At 46.4% G+C, this 21,675-nt stretch overlaps 1 protein-coding gene and 1 non-coding gene across 7 annotated transcripts in view; one reads left to right on the top strand and one right to left on the bottom strand.

The window, feature by feature from the left end:
* ELAPOR1 (endosome-lysosome associated apoptosis and autophagy regulator 1) overlaps nucleotides 1-16,731 on the top strand; it is a 99,928-nt gene extending 83,197 nt beyond the window's left edge. For 2 of the 6 annotated variants that reach the window (XM_039460836.2, XM_039460842.2), the window contains 8 exons: nucleotides 613-786; nucleotides 3,383-3,563; nucleotides 3,895-3,991; nucleotides 4,467-4,568; nucleotides 5,744-5,870; nucleotides 5,949-6,127; nucleotides 6,652-6,817; nucleotides 9,215-12,261. In XM_039460836.2, coding sequence (XP_039316770.1) covers nucleotides 613-786; nucleotides 3,383-3,563; nucleotides 3,895-3,991; nucleotides 4,467-4,568; nucleotides 5,744-5,870; nucleotides 5,949-6,127; nucleotides 6,652-6,817; nucleotides 9,215-9,283 — 1,095 coding nt within the window. In that variant the 3' untranslated portion in view covers nucleotides 9,284-12,261. Of the gene's footprint in view, nucleotides 1-612; nucleotides 787-3,382; nucleotides 3,564-3,894; nucleotides 3,992-4,466; nucleotides 4,569-5,743; nucleotides 5,871-5,948; nucleotides 6,128-6,651; nucleotides 6,818-9,183; nucleotides 12,262-15,228 lie in introns of those variants that run through there. The other 4 variants (XM_039460839.2, XM_039460843.2, XR_012512546.1 and 1 more) reach the window with 3 other exon arrangements.
* LOC120360569 (U7 small nuclear RNA) lies at nucleotides 14,687-14,749 on the bottom strand. The gene has a single exon (XR_005577033.1). It is a non-coding gene; the product is annotated as a U7 small nuclear RNA (small nuclear RNA).
* Nucleotides 16,732-21,675: the final 4,944 nt, after the last annotated feature.

Below are 21,675 nucleotides of genomic sequence, written 5' to 3'. Positions count from 1 at the left end.
TTTTGCCACAACCTTCCTTCCCTGGAGCTCCCTCTGCTGCTGTGGGAGGAAATGACAGTTGTGTGCGGCTGCCTCTGAATGGTGACCGTAAAACAGAGCAAGGAAAGAGTTTATGGGAAGAAAATTTCCTTTTGGAGTTCAGTTTTCTACAGAGAACCCAAGAAACAGGAAGCAGCAGGGTTCAGTGAGTTTTACACTGTGAGGGAGGGAGGAGGGAGCAAGAGGGGTTTCTCTTCCATCTCATATACCCTTTTCTGGCTAGTAGCACCTCATTGTCTTCTGCTCGAAAGTAAAAAGGGTCCTCTCGTGTCTTGAGAAGCTTCTATAATCTAGGCACAGGGATAAGGCTGTAGAATTTGACTGAACTCCCTTCTGAAAAATAATAGGTTTGGATTTGTCCATCATATATATGTGCTAATAACTGAATGGCAACATATACATCAATCCCACTAGTGCCTGTTTCTCTTCTTTTACTGGCCACCCCTAATCCTTTCTTCCTCCTCATTACCCAAATTGGGCAGCAACAGACTGGGGAGAAAACTGTTACTCTTGGCCGCAGCCCCTCAAGGCCCGGCCTGAGCAGCTGGCCTGACCCACCCCTCTCCCCCTCAGATCCACTCTCTGTGCTACAACGATTGCACCTTCTCACGCCACGCTCCAACCAGGACTTTCAACTATAACTTCTCTGCATTGCCAAACACTATCACTCTTGCTGGAGGACCAAGCTTCACTTCCAAAGGGCTGAAATACTTCCATCACTTTACCCTCAGTCTCTGTGGAAACCAGGTAAGGTATGCCAGTTGACAGGGTGAGAATTGAATGGGGGAAGCCCGTGGATCAGAGGCCAGAGACAGACACAAGAGAAAACCATTCAGGCAGCAGGGGATTGGGGAGCTTCAGATTTTTTTTTTTTTTTTTTTTTTTTTTTTTTTTTTTTTTTTTTTTGAGACAGAGTCTTGCTCTGGCTCTGTCGCCCAGGCCGGAGCGCAGTGGCACAATCTCGGCTCACTACAGCATTCGCCTCCAGGATTCAATTGATTCTCCTGCCTCAGCTGCCTGAGTAGCTGGGATTACAGGCACCAACCACCACGCCTGGTTAATGTTGTATTTTTAGTAGAGATGGGGTTTTGCCATGTTGGCCAGGCTGGTCTCGAACGTCTAACCTTGTGATCCATCCGCCTCTGCCTCCCAAAGTGCTAGGATTACAGGTGTGAGCCACCATGCCCGGCCTCAAAGATTTTTAAATACTCTTCTTTTTTTTTTTTTTTTTTTGAGACGGAGTTTCGCTCTTGTTACCCAGGCTGGAGTGCAATGGCGCGATCTCGGCTCACCGCAACCTCCGCCTCCTGGGTTCAGGCAATTCTCCTGCCTCAGCCTCCCGAGTAGCTGGGATTACAGGCACACGCCACCATGCCCAGCTAATGTTTTGTATTTTTAGTAGAGACGGGGTTTCACCATGTTGACCAGGATGGTCTTGATCTCTTGACCTCGTGATCTACCCGCCTCGACCTCCCAAAGCGCTGGGATTACAGGCGTGAGCCACCGCGCCCGGCAGATTTTTAAATATTATTCTCCCTGAGGACATTTCCCCCTAAAATTAAATAATCAGGATTATAAACACTTAGGAAAATAAATATGTTTAAAATAAGATGTTCTTTTACTTTTACCTGCCCTTTATTTCCTCAGAATGAGTATATTTAAAAATATCCAGGAGGAAGGGTTTTTTTCCCCTTCCTTGAAAAAGCAGTCTTCAGCAATTACTGCATTTGTTGCTTGTTTTCTACAGGCTGGATAAAATCAACTGTTTCTGGTTCATCCACATGTCTCTTTGCTGACAGCACAAAAGAAAGTAACATGAAATGCTTTATAAGGAAAGATTGTCACCATCAGCCATTTCATGCTGCTGCAAATATTTCAGATCCAAAATTCAAAGGCAGAAATGTCAAGGTTAATCCCCCCACTGCACGTGACTAAACTGCAAACAAGCTACAATTAGAAGTTGGAAAGTTCATTTCAAATGTTACAAAATAGACTGGGTACAGTGGTTTATGCCTGTAATCCCAGCAATTTGGAGGCCAAGGCAGGTAGATCACCTGAGGTTTGCAGTTCAAGACCAGCCTGGCCAACATGGTGAAACCCCGTTTCTACCAAATATACAAAAATTAGCCAAGCATAGTGGCGCACGCCTATAGTCCCAGCTACTTGGGAGGCTGAGGCAGGAGAGTTGCTTGAATCCAGAAAGTGGAGGTTGCAATGAGCTGAGACCATGCCACTGCACTCCAGCCTGGGCAACACAGCAAGACTCCATCTAAAAAAAAAAAAAAAAAAAAAAAAACAGTTACAAAATAAAGAGCATCTTGAGCATTCAGTCTTTGACTCTGTCGATGGTAAGGCCTTCACATCATAGAGCTCTGACCATCTTCTGCACCATACAAAGACGTTAATGGGTGTTTATATATATAAAGAACACGTCAAGAAATAAACGAATGTATGAAAGACTAGTTTATTTCTTGTTTTCAGAAGTCTTTGAAGAGGTTAAAATGAAGCCTCAGAAGTAACAGGTCATGATAACTTAGGAAATAAGACTGATTAAAGCAGCCTCCATGTAGCAAAAGGGTCACTCAGTGAATTATGAAGAGCTATGAAGGTGGGAAATTTGGGGAAACTGTGTATTTTTTTTCTCTACTCTTTTCCTTTTCTAGAAATGCTTATGGTATACTGCCACACCACAGATCATTAGTTCAAAGACAAAAGAACTCTTTGTTTTACTGTAATGTAAAGATTTCCTTCAGTTTTTAAGCTCATCTACTTTTTACAATCTAGAAGAAAAAAAAAAAGCTAAGAGACACCAGATTAGCACCATGTATAATAAAATTTATAACACTGAAAATGTTGGCTGGGCACAGTGGCTCACCCATCTAATCCCAGCACTCTGAGAGACTGAGGCAGGATTGGGCCCAAGAGTTCAAGACCAACCTGGACAACACAGAGAGACCCTAACTCTACCAAAACAAAAACATAAACAAAAACAAACAAACAAGCAAAAAACCTCCCCTGTGGTTCCAGCTACTCAGGATGCTGAGGCAGGAGGATCATTTGAACCCAGGAGGTCAAGGCATCGACTTATGATTTTTTATTTTATGATTTGAGCTATGATTTTATGATTTTTTAATTTTATGATTTGAGCTATGATTGCACCTTTGCACTCCAGCCTGGGCAACAGATCTGTCTTGTCATTAGACCTGGATTGAATAACATTCCCCTACAACACACCACTGGAAAACTGAAAATTTAGATGTAAAAAAGCCTTCCCTATTTCCTTCTGGAAATTCCTCTTGCCCACTCACTTCTTCCCACTTCTTCCTCCCCACTCCCCAACCAGGGTAGGAAAATGTCTGTGTGCACCGACAATGTCACTGACCTCCGGATTCCTGAGGGTGAGTCAGGGTTCTCCAAATCTATCACAGCCTACATCTGCCAGGCAGTCATCATCCCCACAGAGGTGACAGGCTACAAGGCCGGGGTTTCCTCACAGCCTGTCAGCCTTGCTGACCGACTTATTGGTGAGTAACTCTGCTGCTTCAGCCTTGTTTGAGTGTGTGTGTGTGTGTGTGTGTGTGTGTGTGCGCGCGTGTGTGTGAGTGTAAGGTTACCAGGCTGGGAAATAAAAGGCCCCACATGAGGGGCCCAACCTCTTGACCTGTGTTTTCTATTCCGTTCTGTATGCCAAGTGCTCCCGGGACCTCTGACAAACCCTTGGGTCACCCCTTTCATAAGCCACTCAGGGATGTGATGAGATGAAGTGAGGTTGCATGTTGATAGGTTTTGGAAGAATTGAAGTGGTTGCCAGCTAATGCTACTAGTGGGAACTAATTAGGAGCTCTAATTTGGCAGGGGTGACAACAGATATGACTCTGGATGGAATCACCTCCCCAGCTGAACTTTTCCACCCGGAGTCCTTGGGAATACCGGACGTGATCTTCTTTTATAGGTGAAGATGAGAGGCTAGGTTAATGCAAGTGAAACCTAGGACTCCTGCATAATTTCTGCTGCATACCTCCCTCTCTAGCCACCTACTGCTTATCAAGCCAGAACATGTCTAAGGTCCAGCAGATCTGTCCAGTCATGATAGCTAAAGGCTGAGAGTGCCCAATCCCAGCTTCTTGGGTATTACTGGAGCAGGTCTGCCCTAGAGGCAAGGAGAAATACTGGATGATCTGCAGTGGACTTCCCGTCCAGCCTAAGCAGGCTCCAGTGTACGCTAGCCATGATTTTCTGAAACCAGGGCATTTCCCCCTTGACTGCATTGATCCCCACCCGTCCACGTATACACCCCGTGTGCTAGGTTAAAGCCCCAGTCCTGACTTCCCCAGCTAAGGAATTGCTCCATGCTGATTTCACCTGGTGGCTGTCCAATAACACAGCTGAGTGACTCATTCCCCTGTGGGGGTTGGCTTTCTCTGCAGGTCCAATGATGTGACCCAGTCCTGCAGTTCTGGGAGATCAACCACTATCCGTGTCAGATGCAGTCCACAGAAAACTGTCCCTGGAAGTTTGTTGCTGCCAGGGTAAGCCCCGCAAAGGGGTGTAACAAAGGCCAAAATCTCCCTTCCTTGAAGTCATGCCATCCTGAGATCCAGAGATTACTGAAAAAGAGCAAAAAAGAGTTTGAGATGCATTTACGGGCTCTTAGGGGCACAGTCATGGCCCCAAAACCTCAATCTTCAGATGGCAAGAATGAGGCAGAAGGAAGAGTGAAAGCTACCCTCATCATATTCCAGGACCATTATGGTGGCAGCTGCGTAGCACAGTAACCAACAGCTCGGCTGAGAGCCGGATTGAATCATCACCTCCACTTACTAGCTACGTTATTAGGATATGTTTCTTCCCTTCTTTAGATCTCTTTTTTTCTTATCAGTACAAAAATGGGTATAATGCTAAATTGCCTGAGGGAGTTGTTTTGAGGATTAAATGAGACAAGGAGGCTTTAGGACATTTCATGATCTCCGCCATTATGAGGACTAGTCAAGGTTTAGGGATCCTAAGAATCTCTCTGCAACTAGAATTCCCAGTTCTGAGTTTTATTAGCTGAATGAACTAAATAAAAAACTTCCAAATGAATATGACCACAGGACACGCCTCCCCTCTTCATATAACAGCAACTAACATCTTGATGGGCACTAGCATCTTGAGGAATATGTTTTGGAAACGCCTCACCTAAACAGCTGACTGGGGAGACAGGGAGCAGAGCAGGGCGTCTTGACCCACTAGTGGTATCTGAGTGCTCTTGCTGTTGTAAACACCACAGTAAAGTACATAGCAGGTATCCATGACCAGAAGTTCATTCCTCAACCCCACCTCAACTCCAGTCTCACCCCCAGGAAGCTGTGTCAAAGGGGCTATTGCAAAATGTTGCAAATCCGTGAGGAGGACAGGATCCTCAGAGGGGTTCATGGGTCAGCCATGCTAGAGCTCAGACACCTTCAATGGCTCCCATGTGATGTTAGCAAAAACATAAGCCAGCAGAAGGTGGGGAGCCCACTGGAGGCCAGGAAGGCCTCTTATCATCCATGAAATCAGAGATCAAAACCTGTGTTAAGGACTAGTTGCAAGGATCCTGGGAGGGCTGACAGTTGGGCAGGGAGAGGATAAATCAGACAAGCTGTGAGGTAACAGGCCTCCAACCAGATCTTCCCCAACGGTCCAGCGAGTGAGAGCTCAGGTCTGCTTTCTGCTTTGCTAGAACGTGCTCGGCTGGGACCTGTGATGGCTGCAACTTCCACTTCCTGTGGGAGAGCGCGGCTGCTTGCCCGCTCTGCTCAGTGGCTGACTACCACGCTATCATCAGCAGCTGTGTGGCTGGGATCCAGGTGGGTTTCCCTCTGACCGGGCACTCCCAAGAGAGAAGGGAATGGGCGAGCTGATTTCCTTATTTTTCTCCCCAACAGAAGACTACTTACGTGTGGCGAGAACCCAAGCTATGCTCTGGTGGCATCTCTCTGCCTGAGCAGAGAGTCACCATCTGCAAAACCATAGATTTCTGGCTGAAAGTGGGCATCTCTGCAGGCACCTGCACTGCCGTCCTGCTCACTGTCTTGACCTGCTACTTTTGGAAGAAGAATCAAAAGTACATGATGGGGTATTGGAGTCTGGGGATGGACAGGGTTGGATTATTGATCCGGGAGAACATCTGAAAGTATCAACTCATGGGGTTTTTCTCCAGAGTTGGCTACAGACTCTGTGACTCTGGTCAGAGGCTTGTTGAGCCACTTACCTAGTGTATGCTTTGGGCATCCTGACTCCTGAACAGGGATGGTACCATGGTGGCAGTCTATAAATGGGTGTTAGATTCTCAAAAGCAAAGGGTATCCTTAATGCGTTGCTATTTTTAACAATACAGAGAATGACATTATGATGTCAATATTCCATTAAGCTTTGAGATCACAGAAACAGACAGCCTTAAGGAAGAAAGATCACTGAACTGGGAACCAAATTCCTTCTGGTCCCCCAGCCCAGACACCATTTTGCCATGCTTCAGTCTCCTTACCCATGGCATGGGAGTAGGACCCGCTCGTAGCCCAACCTCTCTACCTCTTTCCCCCTTATTCCTACATTTTAGGATCTTGTCTTTCCCATCCTCCTGTTCCATAGACTAGAGTACAAGTATTCCAAGCTGGTAATGAATGCTACCCTCAAGGACTGTGACCTGCCGGCAGCTGACAGCTGTGCCATCATGGAAGGTGAGGATGTGGAAGACGACCTCATCTTTACCAGCAAGAAGTCACTCTTTGGGAAGATCAAATCATTTACCTCCAAGGTAGGGGGCCTGGCCAGTGCACTGAGGTCAGCCTGGAGGGTTGGAGGAGACACTGCTCCTCAGACGCTGAATGTTCCTGTACTGTTCAGGGCACCCTGCTCCCCACACCCGGTATTACTCTGTTTCCCCACTCTGAAAATCTTGCCTTCTGCTTTCTGTGTTTCTTTCCCCTGGGGCCCAAGGCTGCTCTTGATCGGGCTCCTTCTCTTCCAACATGCACTCCAGTTAGTGAACTGTTTCAGCCTTTACGCTTCCAGAAGGAGTACTGAACCATCCATGTTGTAAGAATCATCCCCCGCCCCTTTTTTTTCATTTTCACTGAAAGGGGGAAAAGATTATCTCTAGGATCAACTTCTGATAGAAGTCAGGCTATCCTTTGACCAGTGGAGGGTGCTGTCTTCCAGGTGTCTGGGCCCAGGCCTTTGGGAGCTGGGTCATAGTTATAGCTCAGCTGTTCCCCACTGAGCAATTCTGAGCTGGGAGGGTTGGCTCTGTGTGGGTGGGTGAGTGAGAATGAAGCTCATAAATGCAATACAGACAACACTGTCACTGGGCATGGGGCCAGCAGAGAGCATCCAATCACCTCCTCCAGGGCCACAGCCCTTGGCAGCCCCACTCTGCCAGTGCCTGTACCTGACTACTGCTCTGAACCAGTTCATCCCAATAGAAGTGGGTAGGGGGAGGCCGGGCGCGGTGGCTCAAGCCTGTAATCCCAGCACTTTGGGAGGCCGAGGCGGGTGGATCACGAGGTCAAGAGATCGAGACCATCCTGGTCAACATGGTGAAACCCCGTCTCTACTAAAAATACCAAAAAATTAGCTGGGCGTGGTGGCGCGTGCCTGTAATCCCAAATACTCAGGAGGCTGAGGCAGGAGAATTGCCTGAACCCATGAGGCGGAGGTTGCGGTGAACCGAGATCGCGCCATTGCACTCCAGCCTGGGTAACAAGAGCGAAACTCCGTCTCAAAAAAAAAAAAAAAAAAGAAGAAGTGGGTAGGGGGAAGGCAGTAGGAGGAAGGAGGGTATTGGCAGGTGGTGAAGAAAGGGCACCACTTGGGTACTTAGATTGCTGAGTCTTGTTTCCTTTGTGCTGACCTGCTAGGGAGACTCCCTTGGCCTCCTTAGACTATGATTTTTTTTTCTTTTTTTTTTAACCAGTAGGAGAACAGTTTACCATGGGACTCTTGAGTCTACTTGGGACTTTTAAAATTCAGCCAAGGTGCAAAGCAGGGGATTTTTTTTTTTTTTTTAAGACAGAGTTTCGCTCTGTCGCCAGGCACCAGGCTGGAATGCAGTGCCAGGCTGGAGTGCAGTCGTGCGATCTCGGCTCACTGCAACCTCCACCTCCCGGGTTCAAGCAATTCTCCTGCCTCAGCCTCCCGAGTAGCTGGGACTACAGGCGCACGCCACCACGCCAGGCTAATTTTTGCATTTTTTTAGTAGATACAGGAGTTTCATCATGTTTACCAGGATGGTCTCGATATCTTGACCTTGTGATCTGCCCATCTTGGACTCCCAAGTGCTGGGATTACAGGTGTGAGCCACCACGCCCGGCCTAAAGCAGGGGATTTTAAAGATTTGACTCATGCCTGTAATCCCAGCACTTTGGGATGCCCAGACTGGAGGATCTCTTGAGGCCAGGAGTTCAAGATCAGCCTAGGCAACCTATCAAGAGCCTAGCTCTACAAAAAATAAAAAACAATTAGCTGGGTGTGTTGGAGCATGCCTGCAGCCTCAGCGACTTGGGAGGCTGAGATGGAAGGATCACTTGAGCCCAGGAGTTGGAGGCTACAGTGAGCTATGACTGTGCCACTGCACTCCAGCCTGGGCAACAAAGCGAGAGCCTGTCTCTAAATTTGTATTTGTTTGTTTATTTATTTATTTATTTATTTAGACAAGAGTTTTGCTCTGTCTCCCAGGCTGGGTGCAGTGGCACCATCTCAGTTCCCTGCAACCTCTGCCTCCCAGATTCAAGTGTTTCTCCTGCCTCAGCCTCCCTAGAAGCTGGGATTACAGGTGCAGGCCATCACACCTGGCTAATTTTTTTTGTTTGTATTTTCAGCAGAGATGGGGTTTCACCATGTTGGCCAGGCTGATCTTGAACTCCTGATCTCAGGTGATCTGCACACTTTGGCCTTCCAAAGTGTTGGGATTACAGGTGTGAGTCACCGTGTCTGGCCAAAAACATTTTTTTAAAAGAAAAAGTTTTTTTTTATTCTCCAACTGACCCTGAAGGGAGCAAGCAGAATAGAGGGTATCTCATTTCTGTGTTTCCACAAAGCCACTAAAACAGGAATTTCTTAAGGGTTCCTTCTGTCACCTATTTTCCATTTCTCTCCTTTGTCCCCAAACTTGCCCCTGTGCAGCAGCCAGCTCCTGTCACCATCTCTCTTTCAGAGGACTTCTGATGGATTTGACTCAGTGCCGCTGAAGACATCCTCAGGAGGCCCAGACATGGACCCGTGAAAGGCATTGCCTGCCTCGCCTGCCTCCTCACCTTGCATAGCACCTTTGCAAGCCTGCGGCGATTTGGGTGCCAGCGTCCTGCAACACCCACTGCTGGAAATCTCTTCATTGTGGCCTTATCAGAAGATGTTTGAATTTCAGATATTTTCTTTATAGAGTACCCAAGCTCTCCTTTCTGCTTGCCTCAAACCTTCCAAATATACCCACACTTTGTTTGTAAATATGCCCTTGTTTGTATCTTGTTTCCCAAAATGGCCCATCCGCCAGAGCCATAGCTTTATCTGCTCATAATTCCTTTAGCCCTGGAATGAAAATATTTCTGTCTTCTTAAGTATAGAAACTGCTTCCTCTGTACTCTAACTTAAGGGCAGAAACAGCTCGGAGATTTTTTCACGTGCCCGGAGCTCATGATCTCTTTAGGAGAGAAGCTGGGTGAGGAGGGTATCGGGGTTCCCCAGTGGACAATCTTCATAGTAGCCTGGATCCATTTCTCCTGGATAATCAGCTCAAAGGGAGTAAAATGGGTAGTCTGAGGGCAAGGTGAGTAAGGCTCGGGGAAGAAAAGGCTTGAAAAACACAAAGAGAGGCAACAAGGGACCATTTTGTTTTTGAAACAGTCTCTCTGTCACCTAGGCTGGAGTGCAGTGGTGCAATCACTGTTCACTGCAGCCTCAAATCTCTTGGCCTTAAGTTATCCTCCCACCTCAACCTCCCAAGTAGCTAGGACTACAAGGGTGTACCACCAGGCCCACTAATTTTTATATTTTTTGTAGAGACAGGGTTTCATCATGTTGCCCAGGCTGGTCTCCAACTCTGGGGCTCAAGTAGTCTGTCTGCCTCAGCCTCCCAAAGCACTGGGACTGCAGGCATAAGCCACTGCACTCAGCCTTTTATTTGTTTTTTTAAACCAGGTAGCTCATTCCTTGTTTTAAGTAAATGATAAATATACTCACTAAAGCCAACGAAAAAAATTCACCAAGAAAATGCCCAAAGCCTTGGTGGAAGCATCCTCCCTATTTATTTTAAACCTCCCACTATCACTCTATGACCCTGAAAAGGATCCAGGTCAGCCCCAAACCCAGATGTTCCAGCCTTATCTTCTATTGGATTTACCCACAGAGATGGCAAACCCCTGTCAGTGAGGAAAATTCCCCATCCTTGAGTGCTTCCATCCTAGACGTTTAGGTCATATTATGGAACAGGGGTCTCTTATTTGAAAAGAGCACAAGGAGGCCAAGATTTTAATGGGGCACCTTTAGGGGATCCAGCCCACAACGGCAGGGGCCTGAGGTGGCCATGATGTCTGCTTCTAAGCTTAACCCATCTGCTCAGGTACAGAGTAAATGTCTAGGCTGGCCGAAAATGGAACTAAATCCCAGGCCCATACCCCAGCAGCAGAATCAGACCAGTCTTCAAGGAAGGAAGGCTAGGAGAATTTAAAGATGCTCACTGGGCCCTGCATGGTGTCTCACACCTGGAATCCCAAGGCAGGATGGTCGCTTGAGCTCAGGAGTTCAAGACCAGCCTGAGCAACATAGTGAGACCCTGTCTCTAAAAAATTAAAAAATAAACAAGGTAGGCCGGGCGCGGTGGCTCAAGCCTGCAATCCCAGCACTTTGGGAGGCCGAGGCGGGTGGATCACGAGGTCAAGAGATCGAGACCATCCTGGTCAACATGGTGAAACCCCGTCTCTACTAAAAATACAAAAAATTAGCTGGGCATGGTGGCACGTGCCTGTAATCCCAGCTACTCCGGAGGCTGAGGCAGGAGAATTGCCTGAACCCAGGAGGCGGAGGTTGTGGTGAGCCGAGATCGCGCCATTGCACTCCAACCTGGGTAGCAAGAGCGAAACTCCATCTCAAATAAATAAATAAATAAATAAATAAACAAGGTGTTCATCAAGCTGGGATACTTTTCACTTTCAAGCCCTTATCTTTCTCTCTCTCTCTTTTTTTTTTCATTCTCATTTGCTTTTTGTGCTAAAAAACTAAAGAGACTCCTGGTTCCATTTCTGGCAACATCTCTTCTGAAAGGTGAGTAGAGTGGGTGTCTTCTATGCCCATTTTTCCTCAATTTTGTGCCAACTATTATCAATGAACTTTTAAGTACCTAGAATGGTAAAACCAGAGAGCAAGACTTTAAATTACCTTCTTTTTTCTTCTACTGCTAATTCTGCCTCCATCACTATCAGGATAGGTGACCTTCGCTTGGTCAAGCCCCAGTTGCCCATGATTTGTGCCTGTGCCCTTTCTCCCGTGACCATTTGGTGACCAGATGGTAGATACAGAAAAGGGATGACATTTGCCAGCGGTTTGTCTGCCACAAAATGGGTTGCTCATCTGATTAGCCACTGCTGCCCTGGCGATGGCTTTCTAAGAGTCAATGAGAACAAGAGCCATGCTGTGGCCTCTGGCCATCAACAGTGTTGGTGATGGCAGGGAGTTCCTTTGGTCTAATAAATCCAGTTTTTCCTTGGGTATCCAAATTCTCCCTCCTTTTGTAGGAGTCCGGCTCTCAGAACCTGTATCCATGTTGGAATTCCCCCTATGTGGATGCAGACATGCAGCTCCTGAGCTCCAGCCTAAAATCTGCTGTAGCCTCAGCAATACCCGGACATGGGCCATCTCATTGAATAGCTTTCTTTTGTGATAAAGGCCACAAACAGCCCTTCGTATTCTGGAAACAGTAGGAAAAAGTACATATGCCTTTGACTTCTTTATTCTGACTCCACTAATTTTAGCCATAAAACTTGAAGTAGCTCCTTTTTTTTGAGAGTTTAACTCTTGTCACCCAGGCTGTGGTGCAATGACACAATCTTGGCTCACTGCAACCTCCACCTCCTGAGTTCAAGCAATTCTCCTGCCTCAGCCTACCGAGTAGTTGGGACTGCAGGTGCCCGCCACCACGCCTAGCTAATTTTTGTATTTTTAGTAGAGATGGGGTTTCATCATGCTGGCCAGTCTAGTCTTTTTTTTTTTTTTTTTTTTTTTTTTTTTTGAGACGGAGTTTCGCTCTTGTTACCCAGGCTGGAGTGCAATGGCACGATCTCGGCTCACCGCAACCTCCGCCTCCTGGGTTCAGGCAATTCTCATGCCTCAGCCTCCTGAGTAACTGGGATTACAGGCACGCGCCACCATGCCCAGCTAATTTTTTGTATTTTTAGTAGAGACGGGGTTTCACCATGTTGACCAGGATGGTCTCGATCTCTTGACCTCGTGATCCACCCGCCTCGGCCTCCCAAAGTGCTGGGATTACAGGCTTGAGCCACCGCGCCCGGCTTGCCAGGCTAGTCTTGAACTCCTGACCTCGGGTCATCTGCCCGCCTCGGCCTCCCAAAGTGCTGGGATTAGGAGTGTGAGCCATCACACCCAGCAAGGAGGTCCTTTTTACTACCCCTTACTGTGCTGACTTCTTCAGGTCTGCCCCGTGACCTGTCAGGAACTCCTGAGTTATGCTACCGGGGTCACCTGTTGCTCCCCTAGCAAGCTGGACATGTCATATATTTTTAACAGCTTTATTGAGATCTAATTCACATATCAAACAATTCAACTTTAAAACATAGGATTCAATGGCTTTTAGCATACTCACAGAGTTGTGCACCCATTTGAGAATAAAGACGTTTAATTTCCTTTTCTTTTTTGAGACAGAGTCTTGCTCTGTTGTCCAGGCTGGAGTGCAGTGGCATGATCTCAGCTCACTGTAGCCTCCTCATCCTGGGTTCAAGTGATCCTCCCTCCTCAGGGTCCCCAGTAGCTGAGATCAAGTGTGTGCCACCACGCCCAACTCATTTTTGTGGTTTTAGTAGAGACAGGGTTTCACCATGTTGGCCATGCTGGTCTCGAACTCCTGGGCTCAAGTGATCCACCCACTTAGGCCTCCCAAAGTGCTGGTATTACAGGCATGAGCCACTGCATCTGGCCTGCATGTTCAATTTTCTCTGAACAAAGGCATTAGACAGGGCTATAGTGGTCTGTCCAGGCTGTTGCTGGAGGGAGTGAGATAAAATGTTTAAATCTCATTTGGTTACTCTTGAGTCCTGGAACATGCAGTAACTCTCATCCCATAGTCATCAGCTGTATCTGGCTGGGAACACAAATGAAGATTGTGGTGTATTCAAGCAGCAGGGATTTTTTTTTTTTTATGCCAACAAACATTTTTTTTGTCTGACTACATTAAAGATAAGACTGACTATATTTATACAACAGAGACTTTGTAATAGATTTTTTCAGCTTTGTGAAATTGAATTTTTGTCTCTTCAGGACTGGTTGGATTTCCTTTTTACTCTGTATTCCAAGCGTTAATAGTTTATTAGGGGATGAGTATTGCATGTCACTTTTTTTTTTTTTTTTTTGGTAAAATAAAAACATACCTTACAAGTTGTTTTTCTTGAACATGGGTCTGGTGACCGGAGGAGTGAGTGGGAAACGTTAAGTGTCCTGGAAGCTTAAACTGAAGAGGAGAAGGATTCCACATTCGCAGAGAGGCAGAGAAAAGGGCACAGACTTCCTAACGAGATAGTCATAGACTAGAAGCCTCCCGCTACTTGTTGAAGAATTAGTCAATGACCAAAGCCTCAGTTACCACATGATACCTAACCCCCAAGACTGAATGAGGTCAAAAGAGATAACTCATAAACCACTTCACATGTTACTTCTCTTCCCTTCTGCTCAGGTTTCTTTCAGGGAGCATGAGGCCACCCACATAATGAATCCACAAATAGAAGTAAAATTAGCTTCTTTGGGTATCAGGTAGATTATTACAAACTAGATGTGGAGAAAATCCTAGACAATAAATATCAAGGGCCTACCCTTTCCTTGGGTTGCTGGATTTTTGCTTTCTTTTTCTTTCTTTCTTTCTTTCTTTCTTTTTTTTTTTTTTTTTTTTTTTTTTGGTCTCACTGTGTTGACTATAGAGTGCAGTGGCACAATCTCAGCTCACTGCAGCTTCAACCTCCTGGGCTCAAGTGATCCTCCCACCTCAGCCTCCTGAGTAGCTGGGACTACAGATATGCACCACCATGCCTGGCTAATTTTTGTATTTTTTGGAGAGACAAGGTTTCACCATGTTGCTGGTCTCAAACTCCTGGGTTCTAGAGATACGCCCTCCCTGGCCTCCAAAGTGCTGGGATTACAGGTGTGAGGCCAGTGTACCCGGCTGGATATTTCTGCTTCAGTATTTCATTCTAGTTGAGGGCACTTGATCCCCAAAAAGAAGTCTCTCGGGTATTAATAGATGAGTTGGGAGCGTCACAGACTTTTCAGACTGAATGGCGCTAATGCCAGATGTTCTTCATCAGAGTCCTTAGGTAATGTCTAGCCTTCAAACAGGCCTCTCCCTGCCAGTGCTTCCTACACCAGTATGAACCCCCTGCTCTGTAGCCAGAGGCTTTTTTCTTTGTTCATGAAAAGTTTTCTGGTAAAAGCCAGAAAACCTGCTAAACAAATTCTAAAAGAGGGTGTGCCAGTTCATGCCTGTAATCCCAGCACTTTGGGAGGGCCAGACGGAGGACAGCTTGAGGCCAGGAGGTTGAGGTTACAGTAAGCTATGATCATGGATTGCACCTCCAGCCTCGGTGACAGAGGCATAACCTGTCTTAAGAAAAAAAAAAAAATTCTGCAAGAGCTGGAACATTCAAAGCCATTTTTCTAACACATCTGACAGCACTCAAATGTGCCATCTCTGATGGCTCTTTATTGTTGTCAGGCAGGAGCCGTTGGCAGCAGGTACCCACTTACACTCCAAGGCTGATTGTTTATGGCCCACATCTACTTTGGGTGCTACCTGGGTTGTACTAGTGGTTAAATATTTTGAACACTACCCTGCTTATAGCATAAAGCCAAAACTCTAAAGGAAAGTAGAAAAGAAAACACTTTCATTTGGCAACTCTGTGTCAGGCCTGGACTTAATGCTTTCACAGCATTGCCTTTTTTTCATTTTTATTACAGCCCTGGAGGCAGCTACTATCCGCATTACAATGGAAAAAGAAACTGTGTCTCCAACAGATTGAGTAAAGCGGCCTACAAGGTCCCTAACAGCCCAGGGGCTGCCCACTCTCCCAGTATTGTTTCTACTCCAACCACTCTGAGCTTTTGACCAGCTCTCCATCATAAGCAGTTTCATGCCTCCAGCTTTGGTGTGTGCTTCCTCTCTGTCCCTGTTTCCTTTTCACCTCACAAATCCCACTCAGCCTTCCACCGTCACCCAACTGTGGGATTTAACCGGGAATAAACAATCCCATGGGAGTACTGCTATTAATCTTCATGGATTCAACTGTGCAATGCAACAAACAAGCAACAGACACTGTACAGTGCAACAAACTTGTAACAGACACAAGCTTGAAACTGCAGGTCAATGCAACAAACATATACTGTGCAATGCAACAAACGAGCAACAGACACAATCAAGCTTGAAATTGCAGGGCAGGGAGAGCCCTGAGTAATGATCTGGAAATGTTTTTAAGGGTTTCCCAATCACTGAGGAAGAAGGAAAATACATCATCAGGTGACCAGGCAAGAACAAACTTACAACTTGTTCTAAATCTTAAAGAAGACAATTGATGAACGCAGAACCACCGAGCAACAGTGAATATTAAGAGATAAACTGATTTAGGGTTGCAATACAAAACTTTGTGAATAATTTAAGAGATATTCAAGGGGAATTAATATAAACTAATTTTGTCTCAGTGCCAAAGTTAACAATCTCACATAAAATGCAATTCCCTACAAGTAGTTCAGCCTTAATAGTACTTTCGCTTTCCCCAGTTGCAGTTATCCAAAGTCAACTTAAGTCAAAAAATATTAAATGAAAATTTCAAAATAAACTATTCGTAAGTTTTAAATTGTGTGCCATTACGGGTGGCATAATGAAATCTTGTGCCATCTCACTCCTTCCCACCTGGGACATGAATCATCCCTTTGTCCAGAGTATCCACGCTGTCTACACTATCCACCCATTACTCACTTAGCAGCCATCTCAGTTACCAGATCAAAAAAACACAGTATATGTAGGGAAGACAGTATATGTAGGGATCCATACTATCTGTGGTTTCAGGCATCCACTGGGGACTACTGTATGACACGGTACAGTGGGAGAATTGATATCTTACCCCAACTCTATCAGATGGAGAGGCTGGATCAAAGTCCCCCCAAGGTCCTGGCAGCTTTCCCTGACCCACACTATTTTTAAACGATTCCTGCTTAGTTGCTGAAGGATAACAACATGGACTTCCTTTGTTACTGTGTCTCTCTGATAGAAGAGAGTGGGTAAGCCAGAGCTGGAGATTGGGTGGTCAGTTCCTCCTGAAACGGTATCATCAAGACTACTGTACTGTGGGAAACCAGAAGGGTGCCTAACCAATTTGTGGGGAGGGGTAAAAAGGATGTCAGAGAAGGCTTTGAGGAGAAAGGAGGAATTAGCTAGGTTGGAGAAACAGAGAAGAGAAAGGGAGTTCCAGGAAGAAGGAACTTGTGCAAAGAAAGGCTCAGAAGCAAGGAAAGGGAGCCACAAGTAGGTTGGAATGGGGAAATTGGAGGGGAAGATGTTAAGAGATAAAGAGGGCCAGCTGAGGTGGCTCACGCCTGTAATCCCAGCACTTCCGGCACCTTAAGAGGGCAAAGTGGGAGGACTGCTCCACCCCAGGAGTTTGAGACCAGCTTGGACAACATGGCAAAGCCCCGTATCTACCAAAACCAAAACAAAAATTAGTTGGGTGTGGTGGCACACACCTGTAGTCTCAGCTACTCGGGAGGCTGAGATGGGAGGATCCCTTGAAGCTGGAAAGGTCAAAGCTGCAGTGAGCCATGGTTGTACCACTGTTCTCCAGCCTGGGGAACAGAGTGGGACACACACACACACACACACACACACACACACACCCACGAGATAGGGAATACGTTAGAGAAGCTGGGAGGGGGCAGATCATAAACGGCGTTGCCACCTGTGTTTGGATTCCCCTGAGGGTAACATGTATCCACAGAATACCTCTAGCAAGGGAGTGACAGGATTGAACTTGTTCATTGAACATTGAGAAATCCTACTTAAAAACAAAAAGAGAGGCCGGGCGCGGTGGCTCACGCCTGTAATCCCAGCACTTTGGGAGTCCGAAGCGGGTGGATCACAAGGTCAAGAGATCAAGACCATCCTGGTCAACATGGTGAAACTCTGTCTCTACTAAAAATACAAAAAATTAGCTGGGCATGGTGGCGCGCGCCTGTAATCCCAGCTACTCAGGAGGCTGAGGCAGGAGAATTGCCTGAACCCAGGAGGGGGAGGTTGCAGTGAGCCGAGATCACGCCATTTGAACTCCAGCCTGGGTAACAAGAGTGAAACTCCGTCTCAAAAACAAACAAACAAACAAACAAACAAACAAACAAACAAAAAACAAAAACAAAAAGAGGCCGGGGCGCAGTGGCTCAAGCCTGTAATCCCAGCACTTTGGGAGGCCGAGACAGGTGGATCACGAGGTCAAGAGATCGAGACCATCCTGGTCAACATACTGAAACCCTGTCTCTACTAAAAACACAAAAAAATTAGCTGGGCATGGTGGCACGTGCCTGTAATCCGAGCTACTCAGGAGGCTGAGGCAGGAGAATTGCCTGAACCCAGGAGGCGGAGGTTGCGGTGAGCCGAGATCGTGCCATTGCACTCCAGCCTGGGTAACAAGAGCGAAACTCCGTCTCAAAAAAAAAAGAAAAGAAAGAAAGAAAGAAAAAATCCAAAAATCCAAGACAGGAGAATACCAAGGGCTGCTGTAGTGAGGCCTAAGAGAACCCTTCCAAGTTCGCCAGCTCCAAATTGGGAAAATTGAGGTAGGCAGCTTTGGTTGGGTGCCCTGCACCCGCTTTTCTTGCTCCCTCTCTGCAGTCACTCTTTCCCCCTGGGATGCCCACTAGCTGTTCAGGATCCCCAAGGCAGTATCTTCACCTAGGACTCTGCTCGCTGACCTGCAACAAGCTTCCACCTTCTCAGCCTACTCCCCTGGAACCCACTGACTCAGGGAGAATATAACAAGCACTTACCATGGGTAAGGCAGTGTGCTCGGTCCCGTGGGGGAGAAAAAAGCAAATACCCAATGGTCTCTGCCCTCTAAGATAAGGCCCCATAGCATAGTCAGGGTTCTCACTGCCTGTTTTCCGCTAAGGGATGCTAGTAAAAGGGCAAAGCCCAAACATTAGGCATATCTTAGGTATTTACCTGTGTCCTGGTTTTGATTACATCACTTACCTTCTCTGGACCTGTTTCCTTATATAGAAAATGAAAGGGTTAGCCTGGCTGGCTGTTTTCCAGTCAGGGCTTCTTGAGCCCTTCAGTCCTCAGAGGCAGCAGCCAAGAACATTCTTGGTAGTTAGGGTTAACAGAAATCTCATATCCAAGGGACTTCACACCATCACTCCATAACTAAAGTTTTTGTGTTGATTTGTTATTGCATTAGCTTCTGGCAGGAGTTACTTAGTGCAGCAACACTGCTTATTTCCTGCTGATCAGAATTTTTAATTGGCAGCCATAAACATCTGACTAATAAAAAAGCCAAATGAATTATTATTTTAAAAAATTACATTCATTGAACAAAAATATTTCAAAACATGAGGGACAAATTGATGAAAAGATCAGGAATCATTAAGTTAACAGATAGCTAAAGTTGCCCTCCAACTGTAGAAATCCTATGATTCTGAGCTGATGAAGTATGCTATTATGTTAATTTATTATACTCATCCGGTAACATGAAATTTTTTTTTTTTTTTTTGAAATGGAGTCTCACTCTGTCACCCAGGCTAGAGTGCAGTGGCTTGATCTCAGTTCACTGCAACCTCTGCCTCCTAGATTCAAGCCATTTTCGTGCCTCAGCCTCCCAGGTAGCTGGGATTACAAGCATATGCCACCCCACCCAGGTTTTAGTAGAGATGGGGTTTCACCATGTTGGCCAGGCTGGTCTCGAACCCTTGACCTCAGTTAATCCACCCACCTCAGCCTCCCAAAGTGTTAGGATCATGGCACCTGGCTACATGAACATTTTAAAGGGAGATGTTTGTAATCTAATAAAACTAATTGTGGAAATTCATGAATAAATTCGGAGAGATTAGAATACCAAGATCACTCATTGAATGACACTGATGACCTCCTTAAAGGGTTGACCCAGGGCCACTGGGACCACTTCAGCCCCAGAAACACCTGTCACTGTTTTTGAAACTTAATGGACAATACACTTTGGCAGTGCCTTCAATGACATGAAAGCAGGCAGCACCCCCATCACAGGCCTTGCCCTCAGGAGGTTTTAGAGAACCCAACACTTTGAGGAGATTCTTCTTAGATGTTTTCCTCGATTCTGCAGCTCCTCATCCTTCCTTTCCACTGGTTTTAAATCTAACACTGTAGGCAGGTTGAACCAAGGGGAGCAAACCCAGACAAGCCCCTTTCCTCTGCCTCCCTCAGGGTCTCTACTTAGCTCTATCACTGTTGTTAGCCCTGAACTACACTTCAGGGTTGGCTTGGCAGAGGCTTTTTGGGGAGCAGGGGTAGTGTAAGAGGCAAAAAAAAAAAAAAAAAAAAAAAAGAAATAATAAAAAAAAAACCACTGTTTTTCTCCTTTTAGTCACATATTCAACACAGAACATTTCTGTGACCAGATACAGGGGTGAGGGGCCCTGGGGGGTAAGTTCCTCACACACCAAGTAATTGTCCAGTGGACATGGCCTCAGTGTTCTATAATTCAATTCAATTCTGATTCCGACACTACCTATCTGGAGATAGTGTCAGATTCCACAGGGTAAGGGCTTGATCCCACTAGACTGCCACCCTTCAGATGCCAATTGCAAGTAGTAGATTTCACCCATATTTCTGACTCACCAGTTACAGACTGGGGCTCCCACTATTCCCTCCTTGGGTCTGATTAATTTGCTGAGAAGGCTCACAGACCTCAAGGAAACATTTACCAGTTTATTATAAAGGCTAGTACAAAGGATGCAAATGAACAGCCAGATGAAGGATGGACAGGGCAAGGTGATGGAGTACAGAGCTTCCATGCCTTCTCTGGGCTAGACACCCGCCTGGCATCTCCACATGTTCAGCAACCCTGAAGCCCATCAACTCTTGTTGTTCAGTGTTTGTAGAGCTTGATGTCCAGCACCTCTCTTTCCCCTTTCCTGGAGGTTGGAGGATAGGGATAAAAGTTCTGATCCTCCAATCACTTGGTCTCTCTGGTGGCTGCCCCATTCTCAGGTTATCTAGGGCCCCCATCCTAAATCACCTCCTTATTATAAACTCAGGTGTTGTCAAAGGGGGCTTATTCAGGAAACCCAAGGGTTTTAGAGGCTGTGACAGGAACCAGGGACAAAGGCCAATTATATTTCATATTATAGATAATATGATAGCTATGTCACACCCTCATTTCAGAAGTCCATGATGGTGGAATAAGATCAAGAAGGTCTTAGCACATCTAGCTCTGCGAAGGCATTGAGAGTGAGGCTTTAAAGTTTCTGCAAAACCGAAGGATTGGGGATGGGGGTAGGGAAACAGACCATCTGTTCCCAAATCCTTCAGATAATCTCGTTATCAGTGAGATTCTTTGATAACTTTGGCTTCAGTCAGCAACTAGCATATTTCTTTGTAAAGGCCTGAACATTATAAAATCAAAGTATGACACAAATCATTCTTCAAGACGCTTTCAAACTGACCCAAGACATGACCTCAACATCTTACACTGCATTCACATCTGCTGAATGTCCCTTTGCAAGTTTTCTCTTTTCTCTCTGAAAGGCAACCGTACTTTCCCAACCCTATGCTCTTTTTTTTTTTGAGACGGAGTTTCGCTCGTTACCCAGGCTGGAGTGCAATGGCGCGATCTCGGCTCACCGCAACCTCCGCCTCCTGGGTTCAGGCAATTCTCCTGCCTCAGCCCCCTGAGTAGCTGGGATTACAGGCACACGCCACCACGCCCGGCTAGTTTTTTGTAGTTTTAGTAGAGACGGGGTTTCACCATGTTGACCGGGATGGTCTCGATCTCTTGACCTCGTGATCCACCCGCCTCGGCCTCCCAAAGTGCTGGGATTACAGGCTCGAGCCACCGCGCCCGGCCAACCCTATGCTCTTAAGAGTTGGTAAAGGGACAATTTGGTTTATCCAATAATCAGATTAAGAAAGGTATCCCATTTCTTTTTTTTTTTTATCCCCTCTAACACGCTCAGCATGAAGAAAGGTATCCCATTTCTAAGGCAGGAGAGCAGGAATCTGAAGCTGAGGTATCCCTGGGACTAAATATGCCATCCTCTTTTGACAAGATGATGACAGCCGACCTCCAGGGTGGAAAGACCCAACCTAGTGAGAGGAAAACGGGCATCTGGTGAAGGCACCGGGTTCTAAGATAGGGATGAGGGGACAGGCCTCTACCTGGCCTGAGA

This window comes from Saimiri boliviensis, chromosome 11 (genome assembly GCF_048565385.1).
Source record: "Saimiri boliviensis isolate mSaiBol1 chromosome 11, mSaiBol1.pri, whole genome shotgun sequence".
NCBI classification, from domain to species: domain Eukaryota; kingdom Metazoa; phylum Chordata; class Mammalia; order Primates; family Cebidae; genus Saimiri; species Saimiri boliviensis.
The sequence above is the reverse complement of the archived record's forward strand: the minus strand, read 5'-3'. Positions and strand labels throughout refer to the sequence as shown.